General features: G+C 42.6%; 1 protein-coding gene across 8 annotated transcripts in view; it reads left to right on the top strand.

Annotated features, from left to right (window-relative positions):
- Window positions 1-18,268, top strand: part of EFCAB13 (EF-hand calcium binding domain 13) — a 114,670-nt gene that overhangs the window by 33,890 nt on the left and 62,512 nt on the right. For all 8 annotated transcript variants that reach the window (XM_044447181.1, XM_044447183.1, XM_044447182.1 and 5 more), the window contains 12 exons: window positions 1,088-1,159; window positions 2,463-2,606; window positions 2,838-2,909; window positions 3,794-3,937; window positions 4,031-4,102; window positions 4,679-4,822; window positions 7,163-7,306; window positions 9,518-9,589; window positions 10,832-10,975; window positions 12,031-12,102; window positions 14,787-14,930; window positions 15,619-15,690. In XM_044447181.1, the coding sequence (XP_044303116.1) occupies window positions 1,088-1,159; window positions 2,463-2,606; window positions 2,838-2,909; window positions 3,794-3,937; window positions 4,031-4,102; window positions 4,679-4,822; window positions 7,163-7,306; window positions 9,518-9,589; window positions 10,832-10,975; window positions 12,031-12,102; window positions 14,787-14,930; window positions 15,619-15,690 (1,296 nt within the window). The remainder of the gene's footprint in view (window positions 1-1,087; window positions 1,160-2,462; window positions 2,607-2,837; window positions 2,910-3,793; window positions 3,938-4,030; window positions 4,103-4,678; window positions 4,823-7,162; window positions 7,307-9,517; window positions 9,590-10,831; window positions 10,976-12,030; window positions 12,103-14,786; window positions 14,931-15,618; window positions 15,691-18,268) is intronic.

The following is an 18,268-nucleotide window of genomic DNA, read 5'->3' on the forward strand; positions in this document are numbered from 1 at the left end:
ACACCCCTTTCCCCCAGCGTCCCATCTGCCTGGCTAGCTCGGAGACCTTCGTGTGTTAAGTGTGACCTGCAAAGGTCTTGTGAGCATATTTGGCTAAGCTCACCTATGCAACTTCCACAATCTGGAACCCTGACAGAGGTTGAAGCTAGAGTGCTATGCCTGGAATTTATTCTGCGTATTTTTTTTCAGGCTTTCTCTTTCAATTTTATAAAAAATTTTGGCACCAGGCCAAGACCTTTTTATTCAAACAGTAGTTTAATAATTCTTAATATTTATAGGTTTTAATTGTGCAACCAGTGTGTTTCCAGGTTTTAATAGTAATTGTTATTGTTTTGTATTAATTTATTTTTGTGAGCCATCCCGAGGCTTTGTAGCAAGGGGACGGCATATACATCTTTAAATAAATAAATAAATAAATGCTTGTTAACATTTTCTTAAAGGAGAAGACAATGTTGGTAAAATGTTCAGTGGATGTGGGGTTCTTGAACTTACACTAGCTGTGTAAGTGGTGTCTGTGACTGTGTGTGCCTCCTGCCTTTGAATGTGCAATCATTTCCCCAACAGTCTGCAACTTCCATGGTCCCATGAGAGGCTGCCCTGTACTGGACAGTTGTGTGACAGGAAGCAAAATACACACAGCACCATTAGCCACATCATCATGATACAGTAACCCCAAAACCCTCACCAAAAATGATTCAGAGGGAATGGCCTGAGAATGAGAGGGAGGAAGAAATCTTTTGGCAAACCAGGGCACAGCTTTTGGCACTGCACTAATTGAAACCTAAAAAATGGGAATGCCAGCAGCTCATGCTAATAAGGAAAAAGAAAGTCCTCCCTAAAAATGTTCCAAAAGGCAGAATAAGGACAGTGATTTGCCAGAAAGCAGAAAGTGTCCCTAGTAAAAAGGGCAGTTAAGAGAAGGGTTCTTTTACAATACTTTAGATTCCTGTTGAACTCCTTTCAAGTAGAGATTTGATGAGTCCAGAGCCTCAGTCTATTCCCTTTCAGTTTTGCTAATACATTAAAAATTATCATGAAATTTTTCAATAGCAATGTTTGTAATCCCAGCCCTTATGGTAACTTGCAGAAACTGGGCAAACAAAATTCAATGAGTTCTTGCGGGCTTTGACAAGAAGTGAGCAGTTTCGAACATCTGCAGGTAAGGGGGTAGCTTCTTTTGGTCTAAGTTCTGGTAGATCCTGCAAGAAATGGGTCCAACCTCTTCAGGTAGGGAAAAATCAAGTTTGTAATATTTAGCAAGACTAGAGTGACAGCAAGGTAATATTAATTTTACATGTGCAAAGCAGAATGCCTTAGAACTGCACAGGACACAATTTGAACAAAGCTTTTATAGGTTACTTCATCACATGACCACTTTCACATGGGCTTCCTCCCTTACCAGTCTAGGAATATTTCTCCCTCCTTTCATACCTTATCTAAGGATGACCCTTTCAAGATACAGGTCTGGTCCCCTCTCTTGTATCTTGGAGCAGATTCTTCTACAGCTACATACACGCTAGTTTTTTTTTTCTTCAACCCTGTACTTGTCCAAACAAATAGACACCATCTTCTCCAACAGTTCCCTCTGGGAGAGTGAAGGACCCCCACCCCCACCCCACCCCACCCCACCCCACATACTGCTCAGGTTTTCAGCTTCCATTTTGACCGTTATATGCTATCCACAATCTTGGTGGAAGTTGAGGAAGAGAACAAAAAAGGTTTTTCTTTGTGTTGTCTGAGGTTTCATGACTCCATGATTAGAACACAAAAAAGGGCTTTCCAGGTGGCTGTTGCCAGGCTTTGAATCTTCTTGCCAAGAAGGCTGGCCCGGCCCAATCTCTGTTACCCTTCCACCAGTGGGCAAAGACATTTGTCTTCTGGCTCACTTTCATGATCTAGGCTGATTTGCTGCCAGATGGGACTTTAATCTTTTGAGTATTGCCATTTATGTCTTATTGAACTGCTTTTATTTGTCTTTTATTTTTATTTGGTTTTTTTTTTAATTTGTATTGTTCAGTTTGAATATTTAATTCTAACTTTGTTATTTTTTGTATTACATTGCCTGGAACAGTATTCATAGTGACTAGATATATAAAATACATGTATTTTGCTAAATAAATAAATACATGGCTGTAAAGTAGGAGACATGGCCACCCCAGGACAGTTGTCTGCCTTAATTGTCTTGGCTCTCATCTGGACAGTCCTGTGTATTGGAATGGGGTGTGAAAAAGTGCCAGATAATTCTTCAGCAAAGTAATCATCTAACAAATGTTCCCAGAAGTGTCCAGGTGGGGTGGGAGTGCGGGTGAGGTGGGGTGGGGGAGATAACAGCAGTTGAACTGGAAACCACTTGGAGCCATTTTGGACTTTGCGCAGCATTAGTTGCCCAGCTGAAGCTTCCCTGTAGTTTGTTTGCTGCCTGACCTCTTCCTCATTGCTCTGCCTTCCCTTGTCTCCCACAGCCCTGACAGATGTTTTTGACATCCTTGCCAAACTAGAAAATGGGAAGATTGGTGTGGAAGAATTGCAGGTGCTTATGAAGAGCTTCAACTTCAATTTGCCCTCTGATGAAATATCAGATGTATTAGCCTTTTGCATTATTGATGGTGAGTATCTGTTGAGGATGAAATGAGGGACCTATCTGGAGCCTGGGGGTGGTGTGGATATGTGTACACACCCACACTGATAATCAGACTCACAGGTAAACTATTCATTAAATAACCAGTTCAGATTTAAGACAAGCCAATCACTACTCTGGTTTGTAATGTACACAGTGTTTTCCTTCTAGTTCACTAAGTTCTTCTCTTTTACACCTTCCTTCTCCTTTGTGCTTTCAGATGATAATACGGTGAACCTGAAGGACTTTATTAGGGGGTTGACCCATACCAGTACTTTTATCACTAACCCAGGTAAGTAGAGCTATCAGAAAACAGTGGAAAAGATCTCAGCTTAGGTGACACAGAACACTTGGTAGCTTCAGATTTCTTATGAACTAGATGCCTGGAGAAGGTCAGGTTATTCAACTGTTCTGGTGCTGGTAGCAGATTCCTTTCCTGATAGAAAGGAAACACCCTCAGGATGTAGAACAAAAGAACAGAAGGGGGGGGGGGAATTACCAGGATTACCACCACTACATTGTACTTATAGCCTGTCTTTTTTTTTCTTCTTGTGAAAAACCTAAGCTGGTTTACCTAGCTCTCCTCCACTCCATTTTTATCTTCACAATAACCACCTCTGTAAAGTAGGCTAATTAATTAATTTCCCTGCCTCTCATGGACTTGAATTTGGAATGAGGAAGGAGAATCCACCTGTTGAATTGTGAAATGAAAACTCTTATTTATTTAGCTTTTTTTTTTTTTTTTGCAAAATGCTTTATTGGGCTAGCTTTCTCCAAGCCCCAAATACATTTTACTATCTATTTTTATTGTACATTATAAAAATGAAGCCAACCCACACCTTAAAAGAAATAAAAGATTAAATAAACTAAGACATTGTAATTTTTGAGAAGACTGAGAAAGATCAATAACTCTGGTTACATATATATTATTTTAGATGCAATTATTTTAATAAATTTTCCTCTTATGGCTCCCCCATGACACAATTACCATTTCTCCCAGCTGGTGTCTTCAAGGCACTGCTTTACCAGAACTCTTCTCATTCCCAGCCAGCATACCCAATTGACATGTTGGCTGGAGGTGGCAAGGGGTGGTAATTCAACAAGTCTGAAGGGAGCCATCTTGCGAAGAGTTTGCTGTTTGTCTTGTGTTTCTGACTCTCGATTGTCTTTGTATAGAAATGCAGCTCACCTGCATGGCTCTGAACAAGCTCAAAGGTGACCATTTTGATCTCCATGCTCTCAACTCCACCCTGAATACCATGGATCTTCCAGCAGCCAGTGAATTACTGCAGGAAGTGATGAAGACGGCCCAGGTTGACAGTAAGCATTCCAAATATGACTGGAGTTCTGGGACTGCCACAAACACACCATGTTTTGCTCAATACCTAATCTGATCTATGTTTTGCCTTGTAGGTTCTGGCAAGGTGAATTTCCGAGAATTCATGAGGATTTTAACTCTTGTTCCAGAGCTCCCTGAAGGAATCGGTAAAGTTAAACTAGGATTTTAAGTTTACCAGTTTCATGACTGTGAACTGTGAGATAACTTTCTTTGCTACTGTACCTAGAGCAATCCCTCAGTTTTAATTACATTTTTATCCTTAACTTTTATACTGTATCTTGTACAGCTTTTATACCTCCAGACTGATCTGATACAGTTGCTGTTTGTTTGATTTTATAAGTGACTGATTATTATATAGAGTTGATTATTACTTGTGGTATTGTTGTGTTGTATTTTAACATTGTGAACTGTCTAGAGAGCCTTTTTGGCTACTGAACAGTATATAAATAAATATCCAGACTCTAACATGATCCTCAGATGGGTGATTCTTTATCCTGACAAGCTTGTTTTAATGCAAAGCAGCTGTCGGAGGCTGAGGGTAAGCAAAAAGGAAAGAGCACTGTTGAGCACATCACCTTGCTAATTCCTCCACGCTGCTTTTCCATCTGCTGATCAATTATATGGCTACATTATTAAGCAAAAGAATCATGCAACCACATGTCATTTGAGTCTCCATTTCCAAAAAAATGGAAATTGACCAAGTTTACTTCCTCCTTTGGCAGTGTTGAAGGATACTTTTGATGCCATGAGTAACATCAAAGACCGCCATATCCATGTGGATGACCTGCCAGGAACCCTGGCCAGTGTAGGCATAAAACTAACACCAGAAGAGCTCCAGGTGCTGCAAGGCTCAGTTACAGTTGCAGGTGAGATTACAACTCTGGTTTCAAACAATGCTTGTTGTGTGCAGGTGTTGGAAAGCATAGCCAAAATGCGGACATACTGCTCAGTTTTGCCATTTTGCGGGACTTGGGTGATGTGGGAAGGTACCAAGTTGTATTAGCAACACTGGGCAAAGGGAATGTAATCCTGCTGATGTTGCAATAGGAGCCTATTTCTCAGCCACCACATCTATGCAATGATTTCTGTCACAATAACACAAAGGGTCACAATAACATAAAGGCTCACAGTAACACTAAGTGTTTGAGTTCTGAGGTTCTCTATTCAGTTTTGCTTCTGTCACTAGCTAAGCTTAAGCAAGCCATTATCTGTTCTCCTCTCATCCAGAATGGCTATATGAGGATAATTAATAGCGATTATCAATCTGTATTGTAGAAGTATTGTTCATCTTGATGCCTGATATATTCTGCATGAAGCCGTTTCACTACTCTAATAGTGCAATCCTATGCATGTTTACTCAGAAGTAAATCCCATTGTGTTTAATGATGCTCCTTAGTACATATGTCGAAGATTGCAGTTTCAAGTGGCATCTCAACATCAGGCAAAGCATTATTATTATTAAGAGCCACTAAAGTACAATAAGATAATTCAACATCTTGGGGAACCAGACATAAGAGATCACCGGTATATTTGAAACAGCTAGATTTTCCATGCGTGCTTCTTTCCACCAGTCTTCTATTCAATTGTGTTTCTTATAGGAGATGGAACAGTAGATTTTAAAGATGTTATCATCAGCATAACTGGTAGCCAGTCCTTTGCAGAATTTAATGGTAAGCAGTGAGAACCAGTGTGGTATAGTGGTTAACAGTGCGCAACTGGGACTCAGGAGATCTGGGTTCTAGTCCCCATTCAGCCATGGGACATACTGGGTGACTTTGAGCCAGTCACAGACTCTCAGCCCAACCTACCCCACAGGTTGTTGTTGTGGGGATAAGATTGAAAGGAGGAGGAGAATTATGTAAGCTACCTTGAGTCCCTTGAAAGGAAAAAAAGTGGAATATAAATATAAAAAATAAAATAAAGACTACAGGAAAAAATCATTTATTTATTTATTTATTAAAACATTTCTATGCCGCCCCATTCGCCGAAGCCTCGGGGCGGCTCACAACATAAAGTTAAAATACAAAAAATAACAATATAAAATAAGTCGCCCTGGCCAGATAAACTGTCTCCATGTTAAGCCACAAGCACCCAGTAAGATCTCAATAGTTCATGAGAAGTTGAGAGCATGTGTAGATGAAGGAAAAGATCACTTTTCCTTGACACCTCCCTTGATTCTGATAGAATCGCATAGTTGGAAAGGACCATTAAGGGTCTCTCTACGAGGAGGCATATAACTCGGTGCTTTACCAAAGTTAAAGTTCTTTTGCAGGATGGTTAGAATGCCCTTTACACAAGGTTTTCCTCCCTTCCTTTCTGTATGTTCCATTACATGAATAAAGTACACTAGGCCTCTATAGCAAATAATGGTGCCATCTAGGGAAATACCAGATTTGTTGGCTCTGGTATTTACAAAGCCAAAGAAAAATGCTGAAAAATACCAGAAAGACCCTGAAAGAATGATGATATTGCAAAAAAGCCCTGCAAACTTCCATGCGTGAGGGAGAACAAATGCAGAATGGATGCTTTGTGCAAAGAAGCCCTTAGCCTATGAAGTCCAACCCCCTGCTCTGCCCAAGCTGAAATTAAACCAACAAGACTGATGGTTATTGCTCAGTAGAATGCCTCACTCAGGGATTTAATCTGTTCTGGAAGGGGTTATATTATTCCCCCTGAAGGATCACAACTGAAGTTTGGGAGTGCTCCTTGATCCTTTGTTGCCCTTGGATTTTCAGGTGGCAGTAGTGATAAGAACTGCATTTGCACAATTATGTGTGGCTTTGACCCTTCCTGAATTTGGTGTGATTTTGCAGCAGCTATCCATACCTTGGTTGCATCATGCTTAGAATACTACAATGCGCCCTGAATGGCGCGACCCCTCGGGTAGTGTCCTGAAGCTTCAGTTAGTGCAAATTATGGCAACTAACTGTTATATGCCATCAGGTCCAGTTTTCACCTGTCCTGAAAGATCTGACTTGGTTGCTGAATGCTTTCTGGGCTCAGTTCAAGCTGTTAGTGTTAGGAACTGGCTAGCAGGTTTCTCTGATTATGAACATTCCCAGTATTAAGATCTGTGGGAGAGACCTTTAAGGTCACCATCGCCCACAGGGGCTCATGAGTTGGGCATATGCAAAAGGGCTCCTCCTGTATTGCTCCCAAATTGTGAAATGGATTTCCTCAATGTAACTGCAGCTTGGTTCCTGCAGCTTTGCACAGCGCTTTCAGTACCATCAACAAGATCTGCAAAGAGAACATTAAGAAGGAGGACCTACCAGGTATCCTAGAAGACCTGGGCATCCGGCTGTCACCTGATGAGCTCCAGACAGCCCTGGCTTCCACTTCCATTGATGGTGAGGCATTTATTTTTAAACCTCCCTTTCTGTCTAAGATGATGAACGTATTTAAAAGTGCATCACACCATTCATTTCTTTGTCTACCTTCCTGTCCAATATGCTGCCTTCCATCTCTTTTCCATCCTCTGTCTTCAGAATATCTTCCATCTGGTATACCTGAAAAGCTGAACCCAAGGAAAGGCTGTGCAATGCAACAGGAGTGAGCTCAGTTGTTAATGCCTCCCATGTCATCATGTGGGATGGAGCAACCTGTCCTCAAATTGGCAGCCCGGGTGAATGGGGGAGCAGTATGGTGGCATGCAGCATTCGATGCGCCATGCTCCTGAATCAAGGTGGCTAAGCAGGGGCTGAGCTGTTCGGCAGCCTGGCTGGGAGACCAAATGTAAGGGCAGATACAAGGATATTCAGTAAATAAATAAACACAGGTTGGTCGGGGGGGGGGGGGGGGACGACACTACCTACATCGTACCATAATATTGGATTGCCAAAACAGATATTACTTTAAACCTGTATCTAGCAGCTGTGTCTTTTGTCATTTTTGACATAGAATAGGCACAGGGGAGCCATCTAAGATGGGCACTCTAGTGAGGGAGGAGGAGGATTTAATGAAGATCTGGATGCACTTACTGTAGAATAAAAATGAAAAACAAATCAGCACAGCTGCTAGAGGCAGATTTCAAACAATGGCTGTTGTGGTCCTAGTGTTGTTTATTTTCTGTATTTCTATATTACCTTTCTGGAGTGAACTGAGACACTGTATCAAAAGTTCAGGTAATAAAAAACCTAAACAAATAAAAGCACAGTAAAGCATTAAAAACAGCCTCTAAAATGAACAATACTTTAAAAATCCCTGTCAAAAAGATGTACCTTGGTCCCCTTCTTGGACACAGAAAGTCAGCATCACAGCTATAGAGGAAGTTCAGCCCATTGTTTGGAGGGTCCAGGAGAAAGCCCTTTCCCATGTGCCCCATGGCTCAGCCTCTGCAGATAAGGGTGTCTTCAGAAGGGCCTCATCAAGCAAATTCATCCCGTCAGATAATCCAGTCCTTAGACTGTTTAGAGCTTTCAAGTCTAAACCCTTGAATTTAGCCTGTGCAGATCTGTTGTAATCATGTGCAAAGATTAGCAGCCTGGGTGCCGCGAGTTGCAGCAACTGAAGTTTCCAAATGATCTCCAAGGGTAGCCCCACAAACAGCAGATTGCTATGTCAAAGTATGAGGGAGTACATGTTGCCAGGTTGGAGTAATCCAGGCAAGGTCACAGCTGGTGTACGGAAGCGCTCCTCACCATTTCTACCACCTGAACAACCACGAACAGTGCAGGAGCCCAACCCCATCAAGAATAGGCTGAATGCCAGTCCATGAGTCAGGCAATCTATTCAGCACAACCCCACTATTTTGTTTCCTGTATGTCTAATTGTATCCTTCATCCTCCTACCCATTATCAACCCTAGACTACATTCAAGGGTGTTGAATGGCTCTTTTGTCATTCAGTCAAAATAACTAGGGGCCCTGTGTTAGTATAAGGGTAAAAGCTATCTCCTTTGGAGCAGCGGGGTCAGGTGGGGAACATCAGTTTTCTTCTTCCTCAGCATCCTTGCTGGGAATAACACACAGAGTGCCACTTGCCTGCTCAGGATGCAACTGGAACTACAAGTCTCAGAATCTTCAAAGGCAGCAGCATGCACCGCATCACCTTTGCATTAGGAAGGCTTGGATAAGAAGTCTCAGTCCTTGCTGGAAAAGGATAGTATGCCAAGGGGTGGGCACATGAGAAGCTCCTGCTGCTTCTGCCTTTCCTTTCACCTGGACAGCACATATATTTCTTTCATCTCAGGAGAGTAGTGAGAGACCAGCCTGGGTGCTTCTCAAGAACCTTTCAGGGATTTGCATCTGTTTGCTTTGGGACATGTACAAAGCCGGGCTGTCTTTCATGACAAACACAGGGATGCTTATGCATTTCTCATGGTAATGTTCTTCTTGTTTAGTTATGGTGACATTTTCTGCAGGTTTTCTAATTTCATGGATGTCTCTGTAGTGTGCTTTTTTTTTTTTTTTTAGAAATTGTGGGGGTAAATGATGATCATGATCATTGACAATTTAAAAGCTGCAAGCTAATGGGGGTGTATTTCTTGGCAAATGCCAATTTAATTGTAGATTTCCTATCTGATCCCTTCTTGTGCTTTTCTTTTCCCTCAATCTATTCAAGAATCAGGGAAACTCGATGGGATGGAATTCCTGAAGATTTTGTCCCATGCCCCACACTTTTCAGAATTGATAGGTAAGCACTGGGAATGTTAGGAAAGAGAATGTGGGTGTAGGGAGGTCTGTGTTTAGGAGGGCATGTGCCAAGCGAGTGGGGAATGAGCAAAACAAAGCCAGGGGGCTGGGGCAGCCACTGCCGCCGCCACCTCCTCCTCCTCACTTGCCACTCAGCAGCAATGGCCTATCTTGGCAGATGCTCTACTCCTCAGCCTCTGCTCCTCCCCACAGTGCAGTCTGAGCCCCTCCATGTATGGGGCACGCTTCCGCCAGGATGCTCCATGCCTAGGGAACCTCAGTGCTAGGATGTTGCATTGATGGACATCCAAGCATGGCAGGAACTTCTGTGGCACAGGAGGACCTGATGGCCTTCCCAGTGACAGGTGGTACCCAGACTGAGGAAAGGCAGCAGTCTAGGAGCTTTAGCATAATATTGCCCAGTCATAAAACAGATGAATCCTGACCTCCACCATTCTCAGATACAACACAGTTTAAGACACAGAAAGTCTGGCTGTGCATCACAGAGCAGCCCTGAGCTGCTGCTGGCCTGTCTCTTCCCACATATTCCCTGTAATGTCTGTGGTCCTGATTCAGATGGTTCTGGGTCAGAGAACAGGCCCACTGTGCCCAGCCCCAGTACAATCAATGTGATGGGCAGCAGCTCTCCAAAGCGCAGCCATTCTTGCAACCCAACTAGAGTAGAGCCTTCTGCATTAATCATGCATAGCATGAGTGCTGTCACAAGGGATATGATCAAATGAGCGTGTACTCCCCAAAAAACCTGAAGTTCTCTACCAAGACAGTTGAAATTCTGCACTGGGAAAGGTTCAGTCCTGTGACCTATACAGTTTAAGCGAATTGGCATTATTTTCTTACTTTGTATAATTTGTTGTGTCATTTTTATTGTTTTTGCACCATGCAGGTGCTGCATGTCTTAGGGATGGACAAAGAACTGTTCAAGCTCCCCCACAGTTCCTGGAAATCTTACTGACTCACTATATTAGATGCTGCAAGACTTTAGCAGGGATGCCTCTCACCTGTCTAAGCATGTCTTTGCAGCCATAAAGGCTAGAAGCCTGTTTTAAAAAGCAATTCAGTACAGATTGTCTTGCGGGTGGATATAATCAACCCAACACCTCATTGTTCCTGTAACCTTTTGGGGGGTCCTGTTGAATATATACAACCATGGCTATGGTGCATCACAGATGGATAGCATCAGTTGGGCAACCGTCTCTTCCTCCTCACAATTCATGTTCTCCAGCACTGCAGGATGCCACGAAGGTTGTGGAAAATATAAAAACTGAGAAGATGACCATTACCCAGTTGGAGAAAGCTCTGGACAATATGGGAGTCCACTTACCTGATGCAACCTTCAACAAGGCAGTCAAATCAGCCAAAACTGATGGTGAGCAAGCAAACCCAAAATCCTTCTTGGGTTGTGGATTTTTGTTTTTTGGTCCTTCCATTTCTGATAACCTCCTGGGCTATCCTAAAATTTAGAAAGCTTTAGTAAGACAAGTCTGCACAAAGAAAGCTGAATCAATACATCTATCAATGAACATCTTTGCTTAGCCATAGGCCAGTAGCATCCTGTTGAATAATAATTTCATGTTTGGAAGGTACTGATGGAAGATGCAGCAGCATTTATAGTGAATATCCCATGGTTTTCTACAAGCAAAACTCATTATTATCAGAATTTTGGCAATAAAGTGACCCCCCCCCCCCATAACAACATATTTGTAGTCTAGATTTATATATTTGATTGATTGATGGATGGATGGATCGATCTTGGACTCTGTAAGTGGTTCACAATCATTGTAAGTGGTTCATAATCATTTACAAAAACAAGTTTGAAACATGGAGTATGACTGGTGAAAGCAAGATAGCTAAGATATACACACAAAGCACAACCAGGCAACAATTCATTCTAAAAAGTGTGATCAAATTAGTCCCCTCTTTGGCCCTCAGTGAAATTTCAAGTGGTTATGGAAAGGGTCTCAGTCTCCCACCATTTCTTGCCACTCTCTATGACTGCTAGCAGCAACAGAAATTACATAAATGAAATGAACACCAAGAGAGTTGCTTAATTTACATAAACAACACAGCTGCTCTACTATATGGAGAAGTTTAGCAATCAAGACTGTTGGCAAATTTAGAAAGTTTGAAAATGACTCACCATTATGGTGGAATATGCCCAGCACTGGTGACTGCTTTTTCCATCTGTGGTTTTCAGGGGACTTGTGCAGTCTGGTGAGGAGGCAAAGGCTGAATGAGGGCAGACACTCGGGACAGAAACGGCAGCTAACTGTGCCATCTTAATGCCTTCTTTCAGTTTGAGCTAACCATTGGGTGCAGTTTCTGGTTTTAACAACACAAATAATGATCTCACACAGTAATCACTCTCATGCCTCAAACTCTTCTGTACATTCAACAATAAAAAACAAAATGCTTGTTTTACAGGGAACGGCAAAATTGGTTTCAAGGATTTTTTGTTAGCATTGGGCAAAACAAAGGATTTCACGGAACTGGAAGGTAAGTATACCCTTTCCTTTATGAAAGCAGGAAAGTATTTTAAGTTTCCCTTCCCTAAGGGGCTGGTATGTCAGTTGGGGCATCAATGATTTCAACTTTCTTTTGCCTTCCCTGCCTCCTTCAATGTCCCTTTCTAGTGCTCTTCCCTGGTTTTTTTTTTTTTTTTTAGAAATGGGGCGGGGGGGGTAAATGATGATCATGATCATTGACAATTTAAAAGCTGCAAGCTAATGGGGGTGTATTTCTTGGCAAATGCCAATTTAATTGTAGATTGGGGGGTGCTTAGCAAGAACAGGACAGGTAAGTAGAAGCCCTTTTGGCACCTGATGTGCAGTGAATAAGCCAGTAAACCCAAAACCACTGCCTCAGTTGCCCAGACTGCTTCCAGATAACACCAATAAGCAGGCAGGAGGCAAAGCGAGTGAGGGAGAAACAACTCTAGAAGCAGGAGATGAATATAGGGAAACAGAGTGGGTGGAGGGTGGAAGAAGAAAAAGTTGGAGGACGACAGGTGGGTGAGTGGAGTGGGTAGATGGGAGCATGGGTAGCTGGATCGATGACAGGTACATAGATTGCCTCAGGAAGGGGAAAGAAGAGCCATGGGGTGAAGAGGGGGAAAGGAGGCACTGAAGGTGGCAGAAGGGTAAACATATATATCCCCCACAAACATTCTCTGCACATTTTTGTGGGGTAAACTCCATTGAATGTAGTGGAAATAACACCTGGGTTGGTGTAGATAGGACCTATTTATGTAACCCTGCACCCCATCCATGCACAACTTTCCTTCCCGTCTTTCTCATATGACAATAGAAATTGCTTGTGTTTCCTGCACGTCCTTTCCCACATCCTGCAGCAGCTGCTCCTTTATCTTTGTTTTATTCCTTATTCCCCTTCAAGTACCACACTATTTTCTTTCCTTGCAATTGAAGTTAGCTGGGTGCTGGGGCTCAGTGGAGATAAAAACAGTACAATCCTATTTATGATTACTCAGAAGCTATCCCTCTGCATTCAGTGGTGTTTGCCAGAAACATGTGCATAGTATTGAAGCCTAAATCAGTCTTGCCCTGTCTAGTGTCCTCCTGATGTTTTTGACTACAGCTCCCACTTGTACTGCCCCCCTGGTTGGGACACCTAAACTGAAGTTCAGAAGGTTAAAGGAAGTTCTATACTTGATTTTTCTTTGCTAATTTTAGTAACTTATTATGGCGCTCACACAGATTTTTGTGTGTTTTGTTTTGCGTTTTGCAATGTGGCTCCCACTTGAAAATTAGTGAAGATCACTGAAGCACATCCTTATACGTCTCCCACCTTCTCTTTCCCCACAACACACATATTCTCTGTTTCTTTGGTTTTCTTCTTGGGCTGTGAAAGTGTACAGCGAGGAAGGGGATTGAGAGAGGGTTAGGATTATCAAATGTGCAGGTGAAGGAGTTGTAGGGATAGAAAAGGTGAAAGTGGTTGTTATAGCTTAGTCAGCAGAAGGTAGATGCCCAGATGTTTTGGACCTCAACTCCCAAAGGCCCCTGCAAACATAGCCAGTGCAAATTACTGGGAGGTGAGGTTCAAGATGTCTGAGTATCTACTTTATTTATTTAAAAATTATACCATCTTATATTTTTAAAAAATCTCAAGGCAGTATACAGTAGAATTCAAAACATTAGAACTAGGCAACAGTACTTGATTTAAAATACAATAGATTGTGTGTGAGTGTGTGTGTGACCTAACATTTAAAAAACTGGGTAAAAAAAAAAGTTTTGGCCTGGTGCTGAAATAAGTAAAGAGTCAGAATGCCCAAGGATGCATTCCCGCTGTCGCTCTCCCAGCAAAGGCCATCCCACAGCCCAACCAAGGCTGTTTCAGTCCCAAAACCAAGTCTGAAACTGGACTGAATTGTGTCCAGATGGTCAGTTTCCTCCAAGAGTGCCTGGAGTTGTCCAGCCACCACCCGCTTCAGCACCTTGCCCTTATAGTTATATCTGTCCTTTTTCCTCTCATGGAACACACTGGCTGTGTGTTCCCACCCCAGTTCTAAAGTATACCTTAGCCTTAATTCAGATGTAGTGTTACTTTCAATTGAAAATAACAATTCCCTGCTCAAAACAGCTGGGGACCAATAAAAATGGTGCCATCCCTAATCCCATTATTTCTCATAGCTGCCTAATACCTGCTAAACATCACTCTTCTTACACATGACCAAAAATCTAGAAGCAGAGAAAGGACATTTGAGCTTGCCTTTTGGAAGCACAGTACGGATGACTGGCTGATTCAACAGTTGCCTAAAAGTTGTGATAGGGCACTGCATAGTAGATGGTCACTTATACTCATCCAGTGCTAGCCAGAATATAGGTCATCAAGGCTTCCTTAGACATGGCCAATTTGCAGTGTAAGATTTCTAGATTTGGGGCAGGTCTAGGCTCTTCTAGGTGCATCTGGCCAAATAGGCTCTGGCTCATAAAGATTATGCCACAAGGTATTTATCACTCTTTAAGATTCCATGAAAGCCTTTCTCGATTTTACTGTAGCAAACAGTAAACCCCTCTAGATTTTGCCAGTTTTGCAGGGGTCTCCTGGGGATGGCAGAACCAGGAGACAGACATATGGATGAAATTCCATTCTCGTGCACCAGCTCTATTCTTTACAGTTCACCTGAATGAAGTCTGATTCATTGCCTTGCCCCCCTGCAGCTTTGCAACGCGTCATAAGTGTCATTGGCACAATGCACGACAGACAGCTGCACATGAATGAACTGCGAGCTGCTCTGAGTAACATGGGCATCCATTTGAAGGAGGAAGAATTCCAGCAAGTTGTGCATGCCATTGATGTGGGTGGTGAGTACCATTGACAAAGGGAGGATGAACATGTGCTTCAGTTCACATGCTCGGTCTACCCAGAAGGCTGCAGGCTGTGTGGAGTGGCAATGGCATGGCTACTCTAGCAAAATTCACCCTGGATTCAACAATTCTTGACAACCCATTCTTGACAGTGGGTTGCAAATATCCCTTTTGGGGAAAGGTTCTTCAGAGAGTTGTGGTGCTGCAGCTGCTTTTGGGTTATACTGCTTATTTCTGGATTCAGGACTGAATTGGATTTTGTTGCTCTGATCAGTGACTCCAGTCAAGAGAGACAGATGACACAACCTGCCATGCAAACCCAACCAGTGTGGATTTGCAAAGCCCTCAAAATATTTACAATATCTTGTCTTTGCAAAATTCCATTAGGTTGCTGCTGTTCCCATTGTGCAGACTGTGAATTGGGACAGCAAGACACTGACTTGGCCATGGTGTGACTCAATCTGACCAAATGTGTGGAAATAGTCAGTTGCTCTGCTCAGTGATCTACTCACCATAAGCAGGAAGTCACACCTGCCTGAAGGAAAGTGTTTGTCTGCTCCAGGCATAATTGCACCCCCCTCTCCCCATTCCTTGGCAATCCAAGATGCTCTTGCCTAGGGGTTTTTGACTTATTCCCTCCATTTGTCTCTTAACTGACCCTCTGTATTTCATCTCTTCCTCCAAGCGGATGGGACCGTAAATATGAAGGACTTCCTGACAGAACTTTCCAAGATGCAGTGCTTCAAGGACTCTGTTGGTGAGCCTCTTACCGTCAAGCACATTCTTACCATGGAAGAATTAGGGGTACCACTAGGAATAAGTAAGCTCCCCTCTCCATCCTCAGTTTAGGTTTGGGTTGAGCAAATATTAGAATATTTTGAAAATGAGCTTGATTATTTTGAGCCCATTAATGACCCCAACAGGGCCACAATGAGTCTAGATCTCACTTTTGTCCACCATGAGGCCTCTTTTTATGGCTTCTGCAGTTGAAGCCCTGGCACATGTAGTTTCCAGATCATCTGGCATCTATATTAAGGATGGATCCATATTAAGGATGGCAGATAATTTGAGAAAGCTATATTTCTCTGGGTTTCTTGTTCTTAGAGTAGCATTTACAGTGCCAGAAAGGAAGAGGAAGAGAAACCTCCCTGACTTTTCTGGAACAGAAGTTAGTAGGAAAGTGAATGAATGGGTGGGAGCTGAAGGGATGAGTTGTTCATCTCAAATTGATTTGCTAGTGGAAAGGAATCCCAAGTATACAACAAAAATTCCGCTAAATGCAGTCTTTGTCACCTGTCTAGGGAAAAAGACATTCTCTGCATCTGACAGCTTTGTGGCAAGCAGAAATCTTAGGGTTGAATCTTTCCCAATAATTTTTCTTCCACAACAGAGGAAAGTTTAACCTGGTGATTTTCCCTTTAATGCAGATACTAAAACCAGGGATACTAGCCATTTAAAAGGGTGTAGCCCCCACTCTGTATCTCTTTAACACGAGAAGTGAAGGTTAGAATAAGCTTCTTCCCATTCAACTTCCAGGGAGTCCATGGCCATTGCAAATTCACCAGTTCAACCAGGAGCCTGAGCATGGCCCTGAGAAAACTGTTGACCAGTTACTAGGTGCATTTGTTATAATACAAGGATCTCAAAGTATTTTAGCCAGCATCATTGCTCGTGAAACAGAATATTCAGTAGTTCCTAAGATATGTGGCTTTAGGCTTAAATTGAAGAAAGTAGGGAAAAGCACAAGGCCACTCAGGTATGACCTAAATCATACCCCTGGTGAATATACAGTAGAGGTGATAAATAGATTTAAGGAATTAGATCTGATAGACAGAGTGCCTGACGAACTATGGACAGAGGTTCACAACATTGTACAAGAGGTAGCAACTAAAACCATCCCAAAGAAAAAGAAATGCAAGAAAGCAACATGACTGTCGGAGGAAGCTTTACAAATAGCTGAGGAAAGAAGGGAAGCAAAAGGCAAGCGAGAAAGAGAAAGATACCCCAATTGAATGCAGAATTCCAGAGAATAGCTAGAAGAGATAAGAATGCCTTATTAAATGAACAGTGCAAAGAAACAGAAGAAAACAATAGAATAGGGAGGACCAGAGATCTCTTCAAGAAAATTGGAGATATGACGGGAACATTTCATGTAAAGATGGGCATGATAAAGGACCAAAATGGCAGGGACCTAACAGAAACAGAAGAGATTAAGAAGAGGTGGCAAGATTACACAGAGGAACTATACAAGAAAGAGCTTAACGTCCCTGATAACCACGATGGGGTGGTCACTGACCTTGAGCCAGACATCCTGGAATGTGAAGTCAAACGGGTCTTAGGAAGTCTGAGCAACAACAATGCTAGTGGAGGTGACAGTATTCCAGCTGAGCTATTCAAAATCTTAAAAGACAATGCAGTAAAAGTGCTACACTCAATATGCCAGCAAACTTGGAAAAGTCAACAGTGGCCACAGGATTGGAAAAGGTCAGTTTACATTCCCATCCCAAAGAAAGGGAATGCCAAAGAATGTTCAAACTACCGCACCATTGCACTCATTTCACATGTTAGCAAAGTTATGCTCAAAATCCTACAAGCTGGGCTCCAGCAGTATGTGGACCAAGAACTACCAGAAGTACAGGCAGGATTTCGAAGAGGGAGAGGAACTAGAGGTCAAATTGCCAACATACGCTGGATCATGGAGAAGGCTAGGGAGTTCCAGAAAAACATCTACTTCTGCTTCATTGACTATGCTAAAGCCTTTGATTGTGTGGATCACAACAAATTGTGGCATGTTCTTAAAGAGATGGAAGTACCAGACCATCTTATTTGTCTCTTGAGAAACCTGTATGCGGCTCAAGAAGCAACAGTGAGAACTGGACATGGAACCACTGATTGCTTCAACAATGAGAAAGGAGTTCGACAAGGCTGTATACTGTCACCCTGCCTATTTAACTTATATGCAGAGCACATCATGGGAAAGGCAGGGCTAGATGAATCTCCAGTTGGAATTAAGATTGCTGGGAGAAATATCAACAACCTCAGATATACAGATGATACCACTCTCATGGCAGAAAGTGAAGATGAACTAAAGAGCCTCTTGATGCTGGTGAAGGAGGAGAGTCTAAAAGTTGGCTTGAAACTCAACATTAAGAAAACTAAGATCATGGCATCCGGTCCTCTCACTTCCTGACAAATAGATGGGGGGAAAATGGAGGTAGTGACAGATGTTATTTTCCTGGGCTCCAAGATCACCGCAGACGGGGACTGCAGCCAAGAAATTGAAAGACACTTGTTCCTGGGGAGGAAAGCTACGGCAAATCTAGACAGCATACTAA

Source organism: Varanus komodoensis, unplaced genomic scaffold (genome assembly GCF_004798865.1).
Source record: "Varanus komodoensis strain SLA01 unplaced genomic scaffold, ASM479886v1 scaffold50, whole genome shotgun sequence".
In the NCBI taxonomy this organism is placed as follows: Eukaryota; Metazoa; Chordata; class Lepidosauria; order Squamata; family Varanidae; genus Varanus; species Varanus komodoensis.